The sequence below is a fragment of the Mauremys reevesii genome, linkage group 15, assembly GCF_016161935.1.
Source record: "Mauremys reevesii isolate NIE-2019 linkage group 15, ASM1616193v1, whole genome shotgun sequence".
NCBI lineage: Eukaryota > Metazoa > Chordata > Testudines > Geoemydidae > Mauremys > Mauremys reevesii.
Window position 1 is genome coordinate 9080057 of NC_052637.1, and position 24496 is coordinate 9104552.

Sequence of the window (24496 nt, forward strand, 5' to 3'; positions counted from 1 at the left end):
ATTGATTGTGTTTGTAAAGAAACACAGATAAAAACCATGTTCATAAGAGAAATATAGACATTTTATTCTTGCTGAATAACCTCCAGCCAGTGAGATTCCTCAGGGAAGCTTTGATTTCCTTGTTCCTCATGCTGTAGATGATTGGATTCATTACTGGCGGCAGCACAGAATAAAGAACAGCCACCATGAGATCCAGATTTGATGGAGAACTGGAGGTGGGTTTCAGGTAGGCAAAGACGCCAGTGGAAACAAACAAGGAGACAACAATGAGGTGAGGGAGGCAGGTGGATAGGGCTTTATGCCGACCCTGCTCAGTGGGGATTCTCAACACTGTTTGGACGATCCTAGTGTATGACAGAATTATAAGAACAAAACAGCTTAAGATTAAGCATGCACTCAGGATGAGTACCTCAACTTCACCAAGGTACGTGTCAGAGCAGGCGAGCTTGAGTAGCTGGGGAACTTCACAGAAGAACTGATCCACCTTGTTACCACCACAGAAGGAGATTGCAAATGTGTTCCTGGTGTGCAATGATGAATAGACAATTACACTGATCCAGGCACTGGCTACCATTTGGACACAAGCTCTCCTGTTCATTATAGTCTCATAGTGCAGTGGTTTGCAGATGGCAACATATCGATCGTACGCCATGATGGTGAGTAAGGTGAAGTCAGATATAGCAAAGAAGATGAGGAAAAAGACTTGGGCCACGCATCCAGAATAGGAAATGGACTTGGTGTTCATGAGGGAATTAGCCATGGATTTGGGGACAGTGACAGAGATGGTGCCGAGGTCTAGGATGGACAAATTCATCAGGAAGAAGTACATGGGGCTGTGAAGGTGGTGGTCTAGGGCTATAACCATGATGATGAGAAGATTCCCCATCATGGCTGCCAGGTAAATCAATAGAAACACCACAAAGTGCAAAATCTGCAGCTCCCGAATGTCAGAGAATCCCAGGAGAAGGAACTCAGTTATGTTGGTTTGGTTGGACATTTTGTTTCTTAGTTCATCGTGTCCTGCCTGTGGAGGGAAAGACAAGGGCAATGGTCAGGATTATAGTGAGAGAGAGAGTGACCCTGATTCCCCTCTCCATAATCTCTCATGATGTGAAAGTCAAAGGTGCACAGCATTCGTCACTTCTATTAACTGGAGGAACAAGTGTTCTTCACCTCTCACAAACAGAGCACTACTCTGGTGTTTTATCACAGGAGTGTAAATTGGCATAGCTCCCTTTAAGTCAATGTAGCTTGGTCAGTTTACATCATCTGAGGATCTGGCCCAATATGTGGCTTGATCAAATGCAGTATGGAGGATGGAATAAAGTACAACTCAAATCCAACAACATTAGCCAACATTTTGCTCCTATTGCTACAGACACCAGGCTCATAACTTGGCCATGAAACTAAAATGCCCACACAGCCTGGTTTCAGCAAATGTGAAAAAATCAAGATGGGGGTGGGGGGTAATAGGAGCCTATATAAAGGTACGTCTATACTTACCTGCCGGGTCGATGCATAGCGTTCGACTTCTCGGAGTTCGAACTATCGCGTCTAATCTAGTTCCCTAGACGCCCCTACTCTACTTGTGCTACATTGATGACATCTTCATCATCTGGACTCATGGAAAAGAAGCCCTCGAGGAATTCCACCGTGATTTTAACAATTTCCATCCCACCATCATCCTCAGCCTAGACCAATCCACACAAGCGGTCCATTTACTAGACACTACTGTGCTAATAAGCGATGGTCACATAAACACCACCCTATACCGGAAACCCACTGACCACTATACTTACCTACATGCCTCCAGCTTCCATCCAGGACACACCACACGATCCATTGTCTACAGCCAAGCTCTAAGATACAATCATATTTGCTCCAATCCCTCAGACAGAGATAAACACCTACAAGATCTCTATCAAGCATTCTTAAAACTACAGTACCCACCTGCTGAAGTGAAAAAATAGATTGACAGAGCCACCTACTACAGGACAGGCCCAACAAAGAAAATAACAGAACACCACTAGCCATCACATACAGCCCCCAACTAAAATCTCTCCAGCGCATCATCAAAGATCTACAACCTATCCTTAAAGATGATCGCTCACTCTCACAGATCTTGGGAGACAGGCCAGTCCTCGCTTACAGACAGCCTCCCAACCTGAAGCAAATACTCACCAGCAACCGCACACCATACAACATAAACACTAACCCAGGAACCTATCCTTACAACAAAGCCCGATGCCAGCTCTGTTCACATATCTATTCAAGTGACACCATCATAGGACCTAATCACATCAGCCACACCATCAGGGGCTCGTTCACCTGCACATCTGCTAATGTGATATATGCCATCATGTGCCAGCAATGCCCCTCTGCCATGTACATTGGCCAAACCAGACAGCATCTACACAAAAGAATAAATGGACACAAATCTTACATCAGGAATCATAACATTCAAAAACCAGTGGGAGAACACTTCAACCTCTCTAACCACTCAGTGACAGACTGGAATGTGGCAATTTTGCAACAAAAAAAATTCAAAAACAGACTCCAAAGAGAGACTGCTGAACTCAAATTAATATGCAAATTAGATACAATTAACTTAGGTTTAAACAGAGACTGGGAATGGTTGGGTCAGTACACTAATTAAATCTATTTCCCTATGTTAAGTTCTCCTCACACCTTCTATGGGTTATCTCAATTATCACTTCAAAGGTCTTTTTTCTCCTGCTGATGACAGCTCATCTCAATTGATTGGTATGCGTACTTCCACCTTTTCATGTTCTCTGTATGTATAAATATTTCCTGTCTGTGTGTTCCATTCTATGCATCTGAAGAAGTGAGCTGTAGCCCATGAAAGCTTATACTGAAATAAATTTGTTACTCTCTAAGGTGCCACAAGTACTCCTGTTCTTTTCTCTGGGAACAGTTTTCCAACCAGTTATGCACCCACCTTATAGTAGCCCCATCTAGGTTGCATTTCCCTAGTTTGTTTATGAGACAGTATCAAAAGCCTTACTAAAGTCAAGATATACCAAATCTGTTGCTTCTTTCCTATCCAAAGGGCTTTTTATCCTGTTAAAGAAAGCTATCAGGTTCGTTTGACTCAATTTGTTCTTGAGAAATCCATGCTGACTGTTACTTATCACTTCATTATCTTCTAGATGTTTGCAAATTAATTGCTTAGTTATTTGCTACATAATCTTTCCAGGTACACAAGTTAAGCTGACTGGTCTGTAATTCCCTAGGTTGTCCTTATTTCCCTTTTTATAGATTGGCACTATATTTTCCCTTTTCCAGTCTTCTGGAATCTCTCCCATCTTCCATGACTTTTCAAAGATAATCGCTAATGGCTCAGATATTTCTTCAGTCAGCTCCTTGAGTATTCTAGAATGCATTTCATCAGGCCCTGGTCACTTCAAGACATCTAACATGTTTAAGTAATTCTTTCCCTGTCTCAGCCTCTGATCCTACCTCATTTTCACTGGTATTCACTAAGTTAGACTTTCAATCGCCATTTACCTTCTAGGTGAAAACCAAAACAAAGAAGTCATTAAACACCTTTGCCATTTCCACATTTTCTGTTCTTGTTTCCCCCCCCCCCCATTGAGTAACGGGTCTACCCTGTCCTTAGTCTTCCTCTTGCTTCTAATGTATTTGTAGAATGTTTTCTTGTCAACCTTTATGTCCCCAGCTAGTTTGATCTCGTTTTGTGCCTTGACCTTTCTAATTTTGTCCCTACACACTTGTGATATTTCTTCATATTCATCCTTTGTAATTTGACCTAGTTTCCACTTTTTGTAGGACTCTTTTTTGAGTTTTAGATTTTTTGAGTGGTCTCTTGCCATACTTACTATCTTTTTTACACAATGGGATAGTTTGCTCTTGCCTTTAATAATGTCTCTTTGAAAAACTGCCAACAGTCTTCACTTGTTTTTCCCCTTAGACTTGCTTCCCATGAGATTTGATCTACCAACTCTCTGAATTTGCTAAAAAGTCTGCCTTCCTGAAATCCACTGTCTTTTTTGTGCTGTTTTCCCTCCTACCACTGCTTAGAATCATGAACTCTACCATTTCATGATCACTTTCACCCAAGCCACCTTCCACTTTCAAATTCTCAACCAGTTCCTCCCTATTTGTCACAATCAAATCTAGAACAGCCTCTCCCCTAGTAGCTTTCTCCATCTTCTGAAATAAAAAAATGTCTCCAATGTATTCCAAGAACTTGTTGGATAATCTGTACTCTGCTGTGTTATTTTCCCAGCATATGTCTGGATAGTCTCCCATCACCAGCAAGTCCTGTGCTTTGGATGATGTTGTTAGTTGTTTAAAAAAAGCTTCATCCACCTCTTCTACCTGGTTAGGTGGTCTGCAGTAAACCCCTACCATGACATCACCCTTGTTTTTTTATCCCTTTTATGCTCACCCAGAGACTTTCAACAAGTCTGTCTCCTATTTCTATCTCAACCTAAGTCCAAGTGTATACATTTTTAATATATAAGGCAACACCTCCTCCATTTTTCTCTGCTTGTCCTTCCTGACTAAACTGTACCCTTCCATACCAATATTCCAGTCATGAATATTATCCCACCAAATCTCCATGATGCCAACTATATCATAGTTGTGTTTATTTATTAGCATTTCGAGTTCTTCCTGATTATTCCCCATACTTCTCCCATTAGTATACAGACATCTAAGATACTGATTTGATTCCCCTCCTGCCCCCACAGTTCTGTCTCATCTCTCCCTTATTTCTGCTATAGCAGCGCATGCGCCCCCCAGATTCCGACCCTTTTCCCAGGTCTCCATGTTTTTTACTTACCTGTGGGATTTAGTCACCTGCCCCCGTTGAACCTAGTTTAAAGCCCTCCTCACTAGGTTAGCCAGTCTGTAACCAAATATGCTCTTGCCCTTCTTCTTTATCCCAATTTGCAGTGCATTTGATCTTGCAGTGTTAAGAATCATTGGTCATTATCTAATCTAATCTATCTATACGCCCACTGCCAGGATTGTTTGGTTCTCTCTCTCTCATATTCCCCCATCACTGTATTATCCAATAGTTGTTGTTGTGCCCCTTCACTGCATGTTCTGAGTTGCAGCGTCTTTCTGCAGTTCCTAGCACAGACGGGTGCTTCCTTGCTTCTCTCCTAGGGCAGGCTTGGGTGAGATGCGATGGACTAAATGGGATCAGGGACTGAAAGCCACTCCCAGCTCTAGAGATGATCCCACCTTGTGCAGGCTTCAGACACGGTCACAGCCCAGGGTGTCCCTGCTCTGGGGCTAAATAGCTGAATCTGGTCTCCAGGGTTGTGATCTCATCTCTGATCTCACCTCTGGAGCAAATCACTCTGACAACCTGCACTAGCTGATCCTAACCCCCCAGAGGGGGAACAGCACCTGCCCTGGATCTCACACAATGGCAGCATCCCTGGAAGGACCCTTGGCTAAAAACAAGGCAGGGCTGAGTCACAAAGGGGGTCCTTACAGGATGGCAACATAAAATATAAATTAGTAGCACAGACATGTGACCTACAATAGCTGAGAGTCTAGTGGCACCAGAGTCTCAGCTAGTTCAAATCAGGGTAGCACCACTGGAGTGAATGGGTCAGACCCCCAGCTTTTGTAAATCACCTCTAGCTGCCTTGGAGTCAAAGGGTCCAGATCCCCAAACAGCTCTTGTGTAAATCAGTCCCAGCCCCACTGAAGTCGATTAGACCAGTTCCTCAGCGGATGTAAATTGGCATAGTGCTATGGAAGCGGCCAGGTGACATGAGCTGAATATCTGTCCCGTGCTGTCTAGCTTTTTGCTTGTTCCTGTATCTGATATTCTCATTGCTGGACGTCACAATCCCATCTCAATGCTCATGGAATATTCCAATAATATGGTTAATAGAAACCTATGAGATGGGTACCCAGCAAGTAAATTAACAGATTAATATTATAACTACACAGCAACACCCCGATAGTGAAGGTTGCGTCATGACTTCTGTTTAAATTTCCACCTTTCTTTAAAAAAAATGACACACTAATTCTGAGTGGCGCGCAGGAGCTGGTCCAAGAGGTGACTATAGCAGGACCGCTTGGAAATAGAGACCATAATACAATAGCATTCAACATCCCTGTGGTGGGAAGAACATCTCAGCGGCCCAACACTGTGGCATTTAATTTCAAAAAAGAGAACCACACAAAAATGAGGGGGTTAATTAAACAAAAGTTAAAAGGTACAGTGGCTAAAGTGAAATCCCTGTAAGCTGCATGGGCACATTTTAAAGACACCATAATAGAGGCCCAACTTCAATGTATACCCCAAATTAAGAAACACAGTAAAAAAATTAAAAAGAGCCACCGTGACTTAATAACAATGTAAAAGAAGCAATGAGAGATAAAAAGACTTCCTTTAAAAAGTGGAAGTCAAATCCTAGTGAGGCAAATAGAAAGGAGCATAAACACTATCAAATTAAGTGCAAGAGTGTAATAAGAAAAGCCAAAGAGGAATTTGAAGAATGGCTAGCCAAAAACTCCAAAGGTAATAACAAAATGTTTTTAAGTACATCAGAAGCAGGAAGCCTGCTAAACAAGCAGTGGGGACCATTGTGGAGAAACTAAAGGATTCTTTGCTTCGGTCTTCACAGCTGAGGATGTTAGGGAGATTCCCAAACCTGAGCCAGCCTTTGTAAGTGCCAAATCTGAGGAACTGTCACTGATTAAAGTGTCACTAGAGGAGGTTTTGGAATTAATTGATAAACTTAACATTAACAAGTCACGGGGACCGGATGGCATTCACCCAAGAGTTCTGAAAGAACTCAAATGTGAAGTTGCGGAACTATTAACTAAGGTTTGTAACCTGTCCTTTAAATCGGCTTCTGTACCCAATGACTGGAAATTAGCCAATGTAACGCCAATATTTAGAACGGGCTCTAGAGATGATCCCAGCAATTACAGACCAGTAAGTGTAACGTCGGTACCAGGCAAATTAGTCGAAACAATAGTTAAGAATAAAATTGTCAGACACATAGAAAAACATAAACTGTTTAGCAATAGTCAACATGGTTTCTGAACAGGGAAATCGTGTCTTACTTATCTATTAGAGTTCTTTGATGGGGTCAACAAACATGTGGACAAGGGGGATCTGGTGGACATAGTATACTTAGATTTCCAGAAAGCCTTTGACAAGATCCTTCACCAAAGGCTCTTACGTAAATTAAGCTGTTATGGGATAAAAGGCAAGGATCGAGAACTGGTTAAAAGACAGGGAACAAAGGGTAGGAATGGTAAATTCTCAGAATGGATAGGGATAACTAGTGGTTTTCCCCAAGGATCAGTCCTTGGACCAATCCTATTCAACTTATTCATAAATGATCTGGAGAAAGGGGTAAAAACTGAGGTGGCAAAGTTTGCAGACGATACTAAACTGCTCAAGATAGTTAATACTAAAGCAGACTGTGAAGATCTTCGAAAAGATCTCACAAAACTAAGTGATTGGGCAACAAAATGGGAAATTAAATTTAATGTGGATAAATGTAAAGTAATGCACATTGGAGAAAATAACCCCAACTATACATGCAATATGATGGGGGCTAATTTAGCTACAACTATTCAGGAAAAAGATCTTGGAGACATCGTGGATCGTTCTCTGACGATGTCCACGCAGTGCGCAGAGATGGGCAAAAAAGCAAACAGGATGTTAGGAATTATTAAAAAGGGGACAGAGAATAAGGCTGAGAATATATTATTGCCCTTATATAAATCGATGGTATGTCCACATCTTGAATACTGCATACAGATGTGGTTTCCTCATCTCAAAAAAGATATTCTAGCACTAGAAATGGTTCAGAGAAGGGCAACTAAAATGATTAGCGTTTTGGAACGGGTCCCATATGAGGAGAGATTAAAAAGGCTAGGACTTTTCAGTTTGGAAAAGAGGAGACTAAGGGGTGATATTATAGAGGTATATAAAATCATGAGTGATGTGGAGAAACTAGAGACGGAAAAGTTATTTACTTATTCCCATAATACAAGAACTAGAGGTCACCAAATGAAATTAATGGGCAGCAGGTTTAAAACAAATAAAAGGAAGTTCTTCTTCATGCAGCGCACAGTCAACGTGTGGAACGCCTCGCCTTAGAAGGTTGTGAAGGCTAGGACTTTAACAGTGTTTAAAAGAGAACTGGATTAATTTTTAGATGACTAAATACCTTTAACAATCTAGCCCTAAGTACCTGCAAAAGGAGAAGATTCCTGATAATTGAGGTGTCCTTAATCTAGCAGATAAAAGCAGAACGAGATCCAATTCAGCCTGGAAATAAGAAGCAAATTTTTCACCATGGGGGTAATTAACCATTAGAACCACTTGTCAAGGGTGTGGTGAGTTCTCCATCACCTGAAGTCTTTAAATAAAGACTGGATGTTTCCTTCAAAAGATACACTGTAGATCAGACACAAATTATGGGTTTGCTGAGGGAATCATTGGATGAAATTTCCTGGTTGAGGTTATACAGGAGGTCAGCAGAGATGATCATAATGGTGCCTTCTGGCTTTAAAATTTATGAATCGCTGAAGTCAGTGAGCCTGATTCTCCCCTCACTCACCCCAGTGTAAACCAGGAGTAACTCCACTGGAGTGAGTGGTCTGATTCCCCTCTCAAACACCTGGTGTAAATTTTCCCCTTTCTGTGCCTCAGTTTCCCATTTGTAAAAGGTGGATAATGATCCTGGCCTCCTTGGTAAAGTGCTTTGGGAGCTACTGATTTAAAGCACCGCATAAGAGCGAAATATTATTGTTATTTTTTCTCTGGCAAAAGAATATGTCTCATTGTGCTCTGTTGTTCAGCCAACTCTCTTTGAGACAAGATCCAAGAATAATGGATGGAGGTTTGACACAAGGAATGAGCATGTGAAAGTTGTTCAGAATTCAGTGCAGAGCAACTCTATGAAGGTAGGTGTACGAGTTCACAAAACCCACATGGGGTTGTAGGAATTTGAGGACTGGCCCTTGAGTTATTTATTTAATGACTCCACAAGCAAAGCACTCAAAGTTCCTGAGAAAGTCTGTGGATTTCTCTGAAGATCATGTCCCAAGGCTGCCTCTGAGTAGATGAAATAAGCCTTCCTGAGTGAAATACTTTTATTTTGCCTGAATATAGCAATTAAGAAAACAGTTGCAGTTAAGATATAGATTGGTTATTTTCAATGATAGGTATATAAAGAGATATGCAAACAATTTATTAAGGATAGTTGATGGTTGACTCCATTAGGGCAGGCTGAGAGCTAGAACCTTTTGACAAGTATGTTAGAGAAACAGCATTATTATTATTATTATTAATTATTATTATTAATAATAATAATAATAATAATAAATAATAACTGTATTGGTTTTCTCTCCATGTTCAGAGATCAGTTTCTTCTACATCTATTGTGATATCATTTCCCCTCCTCCCCCCAATTCTGGATACATCCACAGATCTAACACAGTGAGTATGTTTTGAAAATTCTTTGAATATCTTACCAGAATACGTAGGATTTACTCAAGTTTAATTGAAATCAGAACATTTTCTTGTTATTATTATTCCTAACATATAAATTAATACTAGTTTAGATTCCTTGAACAGAAAACATTTTGCATTCTGATTTTCTTTTCATTGTTTGTGCCAGGTTTTTTTAAGCTAGGATTTTCATTGGAGTTTAAAGGAGTTAGATGAACAAATCCCACTGAAATGCAATATATGTGGGTGCCCAATTCCCTCAAGCGTCTTTGAGAATGCCAGCCTGTGTTTCTGCATTGTGCTCACACTACTGTATAAAAACAGGTTAAACAATTTCTCTTGTATTTATAGTCAGCTTCTGATCAGTTTCACCTTCTTGATGTCTTGCAGAATAATTGTAGTTTTGCAAATAATGCAGACTCTACACTTTCCAAAATAAAACAATCTTCCCCTTAATTAGTCCAAATCAGATCTGATGTTTTGAGAGAGAAAAAATAAGTTTTTGACAAGAAGAAATAAAAGAGAGAATGAAAAAGCTCTGTAGTCAGCACTTTTCAGAAAGAAGGACATGGAGTCCATTCCATCTTTTGTACAATCAACATAATTATTTACTAACTGCACCTCTGTTACACTTGTGAAAACATACTAAAGACAGTGCAGTTTGCAGGCGGGCCCATTAAACTGGATAAAATGGGGTCACGCTTTGTATTGGGGCACTATTTATAAATCCTTTCCAAATAGGGTTGGACAGCTTAGATTTTTATCGGGAAATGTCAATAAATCCTATTTCACCATACACACCCAAACCGATGAAAAAATATTTTCATTGGTAATAATTAAAATTGATAGGTAGGCAAAGTAAGGCAAATGCTGCTTGAAAACTTATTAGGGTTTGACTAAAAGCCATTTACTTTGTGTATTTTGACACATGATGTTGACAGTTTGTGTTTTAACAGTTATAAAGCTTTAAATGTTTGAATCTCAGAATGTATGGTCATTGAATAATTATTGCCTGACAGTCCCCCATTGTCTGTCCCTGCCATAATTTCCCACAATGTGGATACTTAATTGATAAAAATAAAATAAAAATGTTTAAAACCCATAATTTTGCACAACTGTGCGAAAATACAAAAACAACGCTTAAAAATAAACATTGATATTATCTGTTGAAATTATTTTAAAAAATGAATTTTTCCAAGCCTTCTTATAAGCAATTAAAAATTACAAGTATGTTAGAAACATGAGCAATATATGTGCATCAATAGAAAGCTTTACAAATGATTATGTCAGGGTTATAAGCAACATATTTTGACAGCTGGAAACAATACAAATTGCTCAGGCATTTATTAAAGCATCAATTATTTATTAATTGAACCTTATTATAAAGTATGACCAAAATGAGAGGTTAATGGAGTCTGGAACTCTATGGTACCATCATGATTACCAATGGTTCAGAGGAGGTATAAGTCAAATATGAGGGTATCACCATCATCATCAACAGCGACAACAGATGACTGTCCTATTGTTGCTAGAGTCAGGGGCCCAGTTGCCCACTAGAGGTCAGGCCCTTCCTTGAAAATATAAGCCAGGACTCTTGGGTGCTGTTTCAGGCTCAGGGTGAGGAGCGTGTTCTAGTAGCTCAGAAAAAGGAACTGGGAATTTGGATGCCCGGGTTCTGTTTCCAGCTCGTTAATGGGTGCCCATCTCTGTCTAATGCCGTGAGCCGACAACATGCTGAGGGTTCCCAGCACTCATTGAGAGCTAAATGTCCACTACACCACACAAATTGTGTTCAGAATCCTGATATATATGTGATGGCTCAGTTTGTTGTCTGTCAACAATGACCTGCCTCTAACAAAATCACCTGTATATTTTTTCATCTTTCCTTTATGGTTTCTTGTGTTTTGGCAGGTACATCACCTGGCCCCAATGGTGAAGGGAAATCAAACTAATGTGAAGGAATTTATTCTGCGTGGGTTCCCTGGCTCTCGTTATTTGCAGATCTCACTCTTCATGCTATTCTTGTTTATGTACCTCCAGACACTCACAGGAAACATCACCATCATATCCTTAGTGGGGACCCACCGTCGCCTCCGCACCCCTATGTACTACTTCCTATGCAATCTTTCCTTCCTGGAGATCTGGTTCACCACAGCTACCATCCCCAAGACTCTTACCAATCTCGTGTCCCAAAGCAAAACCATCTCCTTCCTCAGCTGCCTCCTGCAGATGTATTTTGTTTTCTCCCTAGGCTGCACTGAATTTCTACTACTGGCTGTCATGGCCTATGATCGCTATTTGGCAATATGCCACCCATTGCGCTATAGCTCCATCATGAACAGCACATTGTTCATTCAGTTGGCCATTGGCTCCTGGGTAGGTGGCTTCCTGACTATTACTGTGCCAGCATTTCTGATCACCAGGTTGTCCTTCTGTGGCGCTATGGTCATCAACCATTTCTTCTGTGACATAGATTCTTGGATAGATCTCTCCTGCACAGACACGCACCTTTTTGAGATGGTGTACATTTCTATCTGCTTTATTGTCATCCTAGGCTCCTGTGCAGTCACCCTGTTCACCTACATTTACATCATCTCCACTATAGTGAGAATTCCATCTGCCCAAGGCCAGAAAAAGGCCTTTTCCACTTGCTCTGCCCATCTCACCATTGTGGTTATATTGTATGGCTGTGCCATCTTCCTGTACGTCGAGCCTTCTAAACAGAACTCACTGGACATGAACAAAATTGTCTCTGTCTTCAATACAATTGTGACACCATTGCTTAACCCTTTCATTTACACTCTAAGGAATAAAGAAGTCAAGGAAATCTTGAGAAAGGCTTTCAGTAGGACATGATGTTATTGTCCAATGGCCTGGATATCATTGATTTAGGTAGGCAGCAAGGGGAAATCAAGTAAACCATCAAAACTTATGAATATTAAATAAATCATTTATGGTATCTAAATAAAATCAAATAATAATAATAATGCAGAATTTGGCCCAGAATTTGGAAACTATATTACCGGGACTGAGTCTCATTTAAAATAAGGCAACTTTGAATTCTTTTGGCAGCGTAAATGGGCCTTAAAATGGGTTTGACTGTAATTTACAAGGTCTGAAAGACTGCTTTACACTGCTGGAATGATGGAAAGGGTTCTTCTTTTCAATGAGGATCAGGCCCTCATTCTTTGTGTATGGAAACTATCCTGATATGATATATTTCTCCATTTTACCTAGATACTTGCTTCTGACATTTAGCACTCTAGCACTTTTGATGGAGCTCCATAAGCATTGTGATCACTTTGCTTACAATCCAGAAAATGTTGATAAGACTCTCTGAAAACTTGGAGAAGACTTGGACGTTACTGGAAAGCTATGATAAAACTTTGTCACATCTGTCAACACGATGATGCAAATTGGACTGCTTCTTACAATCTTTCACATGATTTGACATCTTTCTAGCTCTATTACAATATTTTGACAAGGATCTACGGTGCAGAAGCCAAAGGCATTTAGGTGCTAAAATCAGGCTGGGACTTTCCAGGGAGTCTAATGGAATTAGGCACCAAGACCTCATTCAATTTTGATGGGATTTGTGGGCCTAACTCTCTTAGGCACCTTTAACAATTGCAACCTAAACAACAATAAAATATAATCATGGGTCTATGTGTGGGTATTTTGACATGTAATGTTGACAATTTGTGTTATAATAGCTTATAAAGCTTAACTTTTTGAATCTGAATGTCTATTGCCATTAAATAATTGCCTGGCCACTCCTCCTCCCACCCCCACCCCCACCCCATATAATTTCTCGCAACTGTGAAAATTTAAATGGATCAAAATTAAAAAAATGCTTAAAAGTAAACAGTGATATTAACCATCGATTTCTGCCAAGCCAATGTATATAACTTTATCCACTCATGGTAAAATTTAAGTCTGTGGTGCTTCTCAAGTGAGTTAGATCATTACAGTCTGGCCTAGTGAACTCCAGAGTTTTTACGCTTTATCCTATAATATTTTTATACTGTGGATTTCATGTTGTCTTAATTAGATTGTAAACTCTTTGGAGTAGGGACCATTGTTTGGTTAATCACCTAGCACAATGGGGTCCTGGTCCACGAATGCATGACTGGGGCTCCCCAGCAAAGTTGGGTTGCTGGAATTTTCAGAGGCATCCAATTCCCATTGAAAATCACCATCCAATTAGTCAGCCCCTCTGGAAATCCCTTTTGAGAAGTTGAATAAACCTTTTCCCATCTGAAGGATTGGGAAAGGATTCACTGGTGTGAATGGTTACTGGCATAGGAGGTTCAAAGATATATTGGGTCCTGCCCTAATCTCATCCCACACCAAACTGGTGAACAGGTGTGAATAGGGAACAAGGAGTCAGGCGGTGGGCCTATAGTGGGTGTGCCCATGGTTGGGACTTCTGACATCCAACCCTCAGTGCACAAACTGAGTACACAGGAAACAATCCCTACGTAATGTGATACTCCTGCTCCATTGAAGGAATAAATGAAGATTCTCTCCTCAGGTCAATGAATGGAGGGCTATGTTTCCAAGGCATTTAGGTGCCTAAAGTTGTGCATGGACACTTAGACACCTAACTCCCATTGCAATCAATGAGAGTTAGGTGTCTAAATGCCTTTGAGGAACTGAGCCATAATGGGATTTTCAAAAGTGTCTATTCAAGTTAGCCACCTACCATCCAATGGGAGTTAGGCACCTCATCGGTTTAGGTGCTTTGGAAAATCCCACTAGGCTGTATCTTTATGTGTACCTAATTCCCACTGATTTCAATGGGAATTAAGTGCCTAAATACCTGGAAGATCTGGGCCACAGTTCTTAAATAGTTATTTTGTGTAAGCTACATCCAGTTAAAAACAGTGGAACTTCACTCTGTTTACTGAAGTTATAGCAAGTGAAATCCAATAGTCTTGAAGCAAAGTTCAGAATCTGGCTCTAAATCCATTGATTTAAGAGAGATAACTCTAGATTTATGTTGAGGTAACTGAGGTCAGAATTCAGACTTAATTCCATTGTCTTCACTAGGCCTAACTGTTGGACCAAAAAAAAAAGGTGGATCATCCTAATTCTGAGCAATGTCCTGACTGGATCTAGATGGAGAGAGGAAGCCAGATGACACTGCCACTAGCTCCAGTTAAATCTCAAATACAACCTGAGATATGAGATTATCTCTCTCCTTGTGATGTGTCCTTTTTTCTTCCCCCACCTCATTTCTTCTCTTTCCTATCCTTCTCCTTTTCCCTCCTGCCTAATGAGATTCTGGCTTAGCTGGCCAAGACTGTATCTATTCCAACATGACTGTAGACTTGTGACCAAGAAGGGGAAACTAACAGCAATGCCCAAAAAAGCCCAATCCTCACACAAGCTGGTCAAGTGTCAGAGGGCCTTTCTACACTGGTGTAAGGCAGGAGGCAGGCAGCAGAAAGCGGAGGAAGCCAGCAATCACTCTCTGGGCATTAGAGAGGGAAAGGAGGCAATCCAGGCAGAGAAGAGAAGCCCTGGGATCCTGGGTCCGAAGGAAGGGTGTACCCAGAAGGGTGATGGAGTGGAAGCCTGAAAGAGGCAAAGTAGGAAAAGGCTCAGGGAAATGGCAGCAAGGTTTGGGACAGAGCAGCCCCTGGCTGCTGATGAGAGGGTCCCTGAGCAGGAGTCTGGAGGAGAGGCCCGGGTTCCCCTACCAGCCCCGGGGGAAGTGGCATTGCCTTGGATTGCAATTTTGAGGGATTTAAGAAATCAAAATCCCCCTATACTGACTGTTGTTGACTCTTGTCCTCAACAAGGACAAGTGTAGAGTCCTGCACTTAGGAAGGAAGAATCCCATTCACTGTTACAGACTAGGGACCGAATGGCTAGGAAGCAGTTCTGCAGAAAAGGACCTAGGGGTTGCAGTGGACGAGAAGCTGGATATGAGTCAACAGTGTGCCCTTGTTACTGTTAGCCAAAAGGGCTCGTTTCCCCCTGGAGCTTACCTAATTACACCAAGGAGGCACGGAGACAGGAAGACGAGTACCACACCCTTTATTGATCAGTCAGCTGAGCGGGTGCTCTGATCGGCTAGTGCCAGAAGAGAGACACACATTACATGGCCAGATGGGCCTACCTTTATACCCAGTAACAAACAACTTAGCCTACGTTCGTCTACGTCATTTGGTTGACCTGTAGAACCTGTACATGTATCTGTTAGGGGATAATTGGGTACGCAGGATACATATATCATTTTGTGGGGGACACAAGATACATACAGCTGTTGAGGATACATTTATCACGATAAGGGGGAGACAGGATACATCTATTGACCCTTTGTACTAGATACTTTGGATGCATACATGGAAAAACAGCTGCATACACTTGAGGAGCCAAAATGGCTGATAAGCAATCCAAACAAGCTAATAAGCAATTAGTTGACATAGGTAGATGTACGTCCCTTGTTCCTGTTAGGTCGATTAAAGTTTCAGGCCTACTACAGAAAAGCTTCATTGACACTGGTTTTCACCAACATTACCAAGAAGGCTAGTGGCATTTGGGGCTGTATAAGTAGGGGCATTGCCAGCAGATCAAGAGACGTGATCATTCCCCTCTATTCGACATTGGTGAGGCCTCATCTGGAGTACTGTGTCCAGGTTTGGGCCCCACACTACAAGAAGGATGTGGAAAAATTGGAAAGAGTCCAGCAGAGGGCAACAGAAATGATTAGGGGGCTGGAGCACATGACTTATGAGGAGAGGCTGAGGAAACTGGGATTATTTAGTCTGCAGAAGAGAAGAATGAGGGGGGATTTAATAGCTGCTTTCAACTACCTGAAAGGGGGTTCCAAGGAAGATGGATCTAGACTTTTCTCAGTGGTACCTGATGACAGAACAAGAAGTAATAGACTCAAGTTGCAGTGGGGGAGGTTTAGGTTTGATATTAAGAAAAACTTTTTCACTAGGAGGGTGGTGATCTCTGGAATGGGTTACCTAGGGAGATGGTGGAATCTCCTTTCTTAGAGGTTTTTAAGGTCAGGCTTGACAAAGCCCTGGCTGGGATGATTTAGTTGGGGACTGGTCCTGCTTTGAGCAGGGGGTTAGACTAAATGACCTCCTGAGGTCCCTTCCAACCCTGATATTCTATGATTCTATGACCATTCAAGCTGGAAATTCATTCTAGATGTGGCTATGGCAGTATTATAGCCATAGGTATCTCCAGCTGCCGATGTGCCTCTGATTTATACAATGTGAAAGAGCTTCATCAGGAGAGAAGGAAACAGGCCTGCTCCAAAAGTGAAGGCCAAAAGTATAAGAGGGTTAAAAAAAGAACTAGATAGGTTCATGGAGGATACAACCATCAATGGCTATTAGCCAAGATGGTTAGGGATGTAACCCCATGCTCTGGGTGTCCCTAGCCTCTTACTGCCAGAAGCTGGGACTGGATGACAGAGGGTGGATCATTCAGAATGTCCCTGTTCTGTTCATTTCTTGTGAAGCATGTGGCAGTGGCTACAGTCAGAGACAGGATACTGGGCTAGATGGACCATTCTTATGCTCAAAATACCTTAAAACCCAGAGATTAAATCACTTTCCTGAGAGATGGGAGACCTAACTTCCCATCTCTGCTCCCCGTCAGGCAGAAAGGGAAACTAATCAACGGTCTCCCAAATTCCAAGTGAATGCCCTCACTGCTAAGTTAAAGGTACTGGGGAGGCACTAAGGTTCCCTGAGCTGCTTTGTGAATTTACACTTTTGTTCACCTCCAGGTGAAACCATTTGTTGAATTTCTGTCCAATTCACAAATAGTATGGGGTTGACCAAAGTTGCAATTTTTGGCTATTGTATGAAAAATGTCTCCCAGCTCTATACAGGGTAGCTACTCCTTTGTCTCATCTCCTATTCTGTCCTGACATCTGACAGAGTCTATCTGCTCTTTTCACATCCCTTAACCTGTGTATCCACCTATCGGTGATGCCTAAGGATGGCCAGATATTTCCCATGCTGTCTCCTCTGCTGCCCTCTAGTGGTTATTAGATAGTATGATTAGGCTCTTCAAAGGAGTGTCAGGGAGATGAAATGATTTGGTATTTGGGTTTCTAGCTCCTTAGGCTGCTTTGAAAATCTGAGCCTAAATACCTGCCTTTGTATTGACTGTCCCTGAGATTTGAATACCCAATTCACTCTGGCTCTTTTGAGACTCCAAGCCTCAGTGATCTCATTCTTATGCATTACAGAGTGTTGCTTAAGGGCTGACACAGCGCAATGTTACTAGGAGATTTTTACAGTGAGTGAACTTCAGGGATCTTGTCCCCGGGAAACAGGACAACATTTAATCAGCTCTCAAGAAATCAGCTCTTTGTCTTGGAGTCAGCCAAAGAAAGGCTCTTTGCTTCACTCTCACTGATAAACTTACATACCCTGAAGGGTTTCGCTGCTCTGGGTAAAGAATATTGGATCTCCTTGGATGCCGTATGCAGAGGCAGAGAGAGAGAGAGAGAGAGAGAGATTAGACAGAGAGATCAGTAAGAAGGTAGAAAACAGACTAAGAAAACACAAAGAGGAGATCAGGTCAGAATGATCTCACCAGATTTATAATCCACTTTTAAAGGGAGGTGAGTTGATTCACATCTTATTCCTTCTTAATCTTTTTTTTTTTTTACCCTTTCCATTTGAAAGGGTAAGATTCTGCTCTCCTTATCCAGGGTGAGTCTCTCTGCAGAGTCCCATTGACTCTGTGAGTCTATGAGACTTCTGCCTGGATGCAGCAGTGTGTTCAAAGGACAGGGAGTCAGTTGCCGCACAGGGGCCCTGGTTGGCAACACATTGATTTGAATCACCCATCTCTCTCTCGGCAGCACTGAGACAATTGGGATCAGTTGGTGCATGTAGCAGTATTATCTATTTGTGTGTGTGTGTGTGTGTGTGTGAAGGCAGTGTTTCTCAACCTGTTTGATATGAGGGACCAGCTTGCTGCCTTCCTAAACTGTGTCAGGGGGATCTTAGAGACCAGCACAGGCCCACAGACTGGTCATTGAGAAATACTATTAGGAGGTGGCAAGGTTAGGGGCAGGACATTCTCTGGAGCAGGGGTTTAGCTTTAGAATTCACTTTGCACAGAATCTGCCTCTGTTGACCTTCAGGTTTTAGCACAAGGCCGTCTCTCTGCTTAGGCATTTGTTTGATTGGCTTCATTGCCATTTTCACTAAAAATCAAGTTCAAAATAGCCACTCACTTCCATGGGGACAGGATAGATTCTCTCCTGTATGAACAGACTGATATTCAGACGTGCAGGATACTGAGTCAAAAGTCCCATTGGGTGAGATTTTAAAAGGAGCTGAACTGATTTAGTTACAAAAGTCCCATTAATTTTCAAACAGACCCCACTTTCCAATTTAGGTCACTGTACCCAGAGGATGTTTGCTGGACACACTCACTTATTATGATTTTTATTATTATTCTTCACTATTACATAATGGGGATTTTCAAAAATAAAATAGATTTCAAAACATACAAGATCTTTAAGCTTAAAAAGGGGAAGCTACTGTCTAAAATGTATCCCCAGGAGTCATCAATAAATCCTGATGCCAAACTGACCCTGTAGATTTGGATAGTCTGGAGTTCTGTTAAACCCTCTGCAGAATTTCTGCTTTTTAGATGCTCAAATACATTTGTTCTCCTTTGACTTTCCTTAAAATCCTCACAATGCCGGTGATTGCTGTCTGCCGGAGGTCACTGACCATGATGTCTCGCATTCCTAACATGTTCTTGTGCTGCTCATTCAGGACCCTGAGGGGTCACTTCAAGTGCTCCAATAATCACTGGGAACATCTTTGTTCTAGTTTTCCAAAATATTTCCTCTTCATGGCAAAGTTCTTGATACTTTGACATGTTCTCTCCTTTTTTCTTTTTTATGTGTCTGTCTGCTGGTCTGGCAATATGAGTCAGCATGGACTTGTTTGTCTTCTTTTCCACAACTATGTCCAGCCTCTTTGCTTGCACTGTTCGGTCTGTGACAATTGCCAGATCTCTTCATTCTCTAGAGCACTTTCAATTCGGTGGTTGTAATAGCGCATGATTTGTTTAAATCCATACATGCTACCGAGGCTCCAAGGGAGACACTTGGCAACCGCATTGTATCCATTCATATCTTCTCTCCCAGCCAGGTTCCTGCAAGTGCTCAACAGAGGCTCCTCTGTCTCTTCATTTTTGGAACACATTCTGCAGTTTTGTCATTCAATTTTGCTTTGTGCATCATTAAGCCATACTCATGTGCCCCCCCAGTCATGTTCTCTGCCTCTCTTTTGAGGTTTTTTTTTTTCAAGCCATGAGTTTGTTAATCTTCTCTCACTAACGGGTTTGATCCCTCTCCACCACTGGCTGTCCATTCATTTCTTTGTAAATCTTTCAAACCTTTCTTTGGCAATTAGCTTTCTCCTTTCTTTCATGCTTTCTTGGGCTGCGATGCAGCTCAGTCATCGCTTGTTATCGCGACCAGATGATCTTTAAACTGGTTGACTCTGCATATAATTTGATGTTATATACTTCATTGTCAATTGCTTCCTCCACAGATAGCAGACCATTTCCTCCATCACATCATCAGATGTGAATCCTGTCCAAGTCTTGATTGATATTCAATGCTTTGTGCATCACCAGGAGCTTGGTTCTCCCTGTCACAATCTATCCTGGACATCTGTTCTTCAAACTTCTACTAAGGTGTTCAAGTGTTCTTAGACCTTTCAGCCATCCATGCATTCTAGTCTGGGTGCTTTCCAAGTTTTCATTCCTCTCCATACTTCATCTATTTCTTTCTTTGATATACCTATGTATTCCTCTATTGTGTGCTTTCAAAATTTCTCTCTCACATTTTTATCAAGTCTGCTGTCTGATTATGAGTCAACAGTGTGCCCTTGTTGCAAAGAAAGCTAATGGTATTTTGAGTTGTATAAGTAGGGGCATTTCCAGCAGATCGAGGGATGTAATCATTCCCCTCTATTCAGCATTGGTGAGGCCTCATTTGGAGTACTGTGTCCAGGTTTGGGCCCCACACTACAAGAAGGATGTGGATAAATTGGAGAGAGTCCAGCGGAGGGCTACAAAAATGATTAGGGGGCTGGAACACATGACTTATGAGGAGAGGCTGAGGGAACTGAGATTGTTTAGCCTGCAGAAGAGAAGAATGAGGGGGGATTTGATAGCTGCTTTCAACTACCTGAAAGGGGGTTCCAAAGAGGATGGATCTAGACTGTTCTCAGTGGTAGAAGATGACAGAACAAGGAGTAATGGTCTCAAGTTGCAGAGGGGCAGGTTTAGGTTGGACATTAGGAAAAACTTTTTCACTAGTATGGTGGAGAAGAACTGGAATGGGTTACCTAGGGAGGTGGTGGAATCTCCTTCCTTAGAGGTTTTTAAGGTCAGGCTTGACAAAGCCCTGGCTGGGATGATTTAGTTGGGTTTGGTCCTGCTTTGAGCAGGGGGTTGGACTACATGACCTCCTGAGGTCCCTTCCAACCCTGAGATTCTATGATTCTATGATTATGCTGTACATCCTCAGACCTGATATCATTCCAATAGCTCTGAAACTCCTTCACATTATTAATTGACTCTCTATTTTTTCCTGTTCTGCTTTTTAACTTTAATCAGATCAAAGAATCTCCTACGGTCTCTCATAAAGAGTATGTTCTCTTGCTACTGACAAATTTGTTCTGTATATCTTCAAGCCGATGGCTCTGAGCAATCAACTTCTGTTTACATTGTTCCTTCACAACTCTCACATCCCTTTCATTCAGCTGATATTTCACCTCCAGCGCTATTCGCTTGTCTTTTCCCTTCAAATGATTTTTGTCAAATTCATCCAGTAGATTGGTATCTCAACATAAATTCTTATTTTTTCTGGTTTATCCTTCATTTCCATGGAGCTTCTTGAATATAGGAAGTTTTCTGGTGGTTCATATCCTCAGATGCTTGATGTTAAAAGGAAGAGCTGCTATTGGCAGCTGTAGCATAAATGATATAATTCAGTTGGCTAGTACTTGTTGGCCTTGCTGCTTCCTTGAGCGCTTCATTCAATGCATGCATGATATTAACCAGTCTTTGCTGGTCTACAGATTTCATTCTTGGTAGCGTTGCTCAGTGCTCCGTGTCTCTTACATTCTGTATGATCTCAATCAACAAGTCATTTATATTTCCTGTACTTTCTTCAGGCGCTGTTTCACTCATATTTGTCTTCAATATTTCTTTCATTTGTGGCTGCTATTTGTCCTGTATCGTTGCTTCTACCAAATGTTACACACCACTCATCTCCTTTTTCAGGCTTTCAGTCTCCATTTGTGTACATTCTCCTCTTTGGAAAAAGCTCTCTGCTGTCTGCTGAATCTATGTTTGGTCATTTTTTTTCTGTATTGTTATTGTTTCTCTCCTTCCAGGTTGGAACATTCATTTTCTCCAGCTTCTCTTTTCCAGTTTTGCAAAAATCCATCACGATGGTCTTTCTTTAAAAAAAAAACAAAAAAACAAAACAAACAAACAAACAAAAAGATCTGCTCTAGGAACAATTTTATGGATTTTCTTTGGCCTGTGTTATCCAGGAGGTCAGACTAGAGGATCACATGTATCCCTTCTGGCCTTAGAGTCTATAAATCTATGAGCCATCGGATCCCTTCTTGCTTTACACTACTAGCACATTTCACTTTTGTTGACAATGATCTCCTATTTCTTAGGTTGTTTTGGCCATTGTATGAGATTGACTTGGGGTAACCCACCACCACACAACAAACCCTGCTGGGTAACAAGCCTGTGGACGAGATAAGTTCTGATGATGTCCCTCTTTATGCTGTTCATAAAAATGATTGATTTGCCTGTATTCTTCATATTGGGTTGGTTTGGCAGGCTATACCAGCTGGGTACCAAACCAGTATGTCTAGGCCTTTATTATTAATTAATTTATTATTGTTATTAATTAATATTATTATTCAAATCCTATGCATTTTAATAGGGATAAATCCAATAAGACAAAACAGATCTTCAATAGGGTTATCAACAAAATACTCTAAACAACTACAAAATCTACAAAATCTAACAGACAAAGATTGTTTTTATAGAATTGGTCAGATCCCCAGATTGTGCAAATTGGCCATAGCTATGCTGGAGTCAAAGGCCCAGGTCCTCAGATGGTGTAAATCAGCTGTAGATCCACTGCAGTCGGGGGGCAGATTACAGAGCTAGCAGGCCAGAGAGAGAGAGAATGACTTTATAGCCTGATAGCAAAAGCACTTTCCCCCAATGCCGGAGACCCAGAATTCGATCCCTCTTCTCCAATGCCTCTTTAATTATTTAACCCCAGTGGAACAGCTTCAACAGGAGAGACTGAGGGAGCCCCATATCACACTGTCCCATTCTCCCTGCTGAGCAGGGTTTTTGTGAATCCCAGTGGGGCCTGATTCTGGGATTTAGTCACCTAAAGTGGCAGTTAGGGGCCTAAATCCGTTGTGACTCTAGTCTATTTTGTCCATTTAAAACACACATTTGGAGTAGGGCCCTCTTTACATTCATCCTACTGATCGGATATTCACCACAGGCCACTTCAATTTACCTTTATGATATGTGTTCCTTTCATTCTTGCAGGTCACAGTTTTCCTGAAAAAATATTAATGGAAAATCAAACCACAGTGAGTGAATTTATCCTCCTGGGACTTTCCAGTGACCCACAGATGCAGATTTTCCTCTTCCTGCTGTTTTTAGTTATTTACCTAGTCACCCTAGTGGGGAATGTAATGATCATGCTGGTCATAAGGGCTGATCCTCACCTACACACCCCCATGCACTTCTTCCTCTTCCATTTATCCTTTGTTGATATCTGCTATTCCTCAGTCACGGTGCCTAATATGCTGATGAACTTCCGAGCAAAGCAAAAAACTATTTCTGTTGATGGATGCATTGCCCAGATGTTCTTCTTTTTCCTCTCAGCTGGTACAGAAATTTTCATTCTCTCAGCCATGGCGTATGACCGCTACGCTGCCATCTGTGACCCATTGCATTATGTGCAGACAATGAGCAAAGCGATCTGTGTTCAGCTGGTGATTGGTGCATGGACCATGGCCTTCTTAGGTGCCACAATTAACACAGTTTTTGCCCTCAAGTTGCATTTCTGTGGGCCCAATCAAATCAGCCATTTCAGCTGTGAGCTCCCTCTACTATTACAACTGTCCTGCACTGAGATTCTTATCAATCAAGTGCTGCTTCTCACTTCTACTGTGATACTTGGGTTGAGCTCCTTCCTCCTCACACTGATCTCCTACATTCACATCATCTCCACCATCTTAAGGATACGCTCTGCGGAGGGCAGGCGTAAAGCCTTCTCCACCTGCAGCTCCCACCTGATTGTGGTCAGCTTGTTGTATCTGACAGCTCTTTTCCAGTACATAAAACCCAGCTCGGTCTCCTCTGTGGTTCTGGATGAAATATTCTCCATCCAGTACAGCGTCTTGACCCCCATGTTAAACCCCATCATCTACAGCCTGAAAAACAAGGAAAAGGGCTCTAGGAAAAATGTGGGGAAATTCAAGTTTCTCAAGTAGCGATGATGTTTTTATTTTTTATAAATAAGAACGCATGGAATGATGGATAACCATTGTTCTGGACGTTTTTCTGCTCAGATATCTCACTGACACTTTGGACCAAATCCTCAGTTGGGTCTCCTTCATCCAGGGTGAATGCTATAAACACCAGACTACACGGTCATTCACGCCTTCTCTCTCTTTCTTTCTTCTTCCCATCCCAATCTCGCTTTAATCTGGGACACTGACCACAATAGAGGTATGACTGATTGACACCAGCTGAGGATCTTGCCAAATCTGTACATAGAAGATCTTTGTCTATTACATGCTGTAGTTCTTCTAGGGTATTTTCTTAAAAACCCATATTTAATATCTGTAGCATCTTATTGGATTGATCGCTGTTAAAATCACTAGGGTTTTCTAATAATAATAATCACTGGAGCCAATGGGTGTAATCCCTAGC

General features: G+C 41.5%; 3 protein-coding genes across 3 annotated transcripts; 2 read left to right on the top strand and 1 right to left on the bottom strand.

Moving 5' to 3' along the window:
* Window positions 1-40: 40 nt before the first annotated feature.
* Window positions 41-1003, bottom strand: LOC120383566 (olfactory receptor 14A16-like). Its single transcript, XM_039501721.1, has one exon. It carries the CDS (start codon window positions 995-997, stop codon window positions 41-43), a length of 957 nt encoding a protein of 318 aa, XP_039357655.1. The 5' UTR covers window positions 998-1003.
* Window positions 1004-11416: 10413 nt separating this feature from the next.
* LOC120383872 (olfactory receptor 287-like) lies at window positions 11417-12343 on the top strand. The gene has a single exon (XM_039502166.1). The coding sequence runs from the start codon at window positions 11417-11419 to the stop codon at window positions 12341-12343; it is 927 nt and encodes a 308-aa protein (XP_039358100.1).
* A 10784-nt stretch (window positions 12344-23127) lies between these two features.
* On the top strand, window positions 23128-24054 carry LOC120384032 (olfactory receptor 8S1-like). Its single transcript, XM_039502353.1, has one exon. It carries the CDS (start codon window positions 23128-23130, stop codon window positions 24052-24054), a length of 927 nt encoding a protein of 308 aa, XP_039358287.1.
* Window positions 24055-24496: the final 442 nt, after the last annotated feature.

Coding starts and splice junctions, on each gene's coding strand:
- LOC120383872 (XM_039502166.1), top strand. CDS start 11,417: ATGGTGAAGGGAAATCAAACTAATGTGAAGGAATTTATTCTGCGTGGG.
- LOC120383566 (XM_039501721.1), bottom strand. CDS start 997: ATGTCCAACCAAACCAACATAACTGAGTTCCTTCTCCTGGGATTCTCT.
- LOC120384032 (XM_039502353.1), top strand. CDS start 23,128: ATGGAAAATCAAACCACAGTGAGTGAATTTATCCTCCTGGGACTTTCC.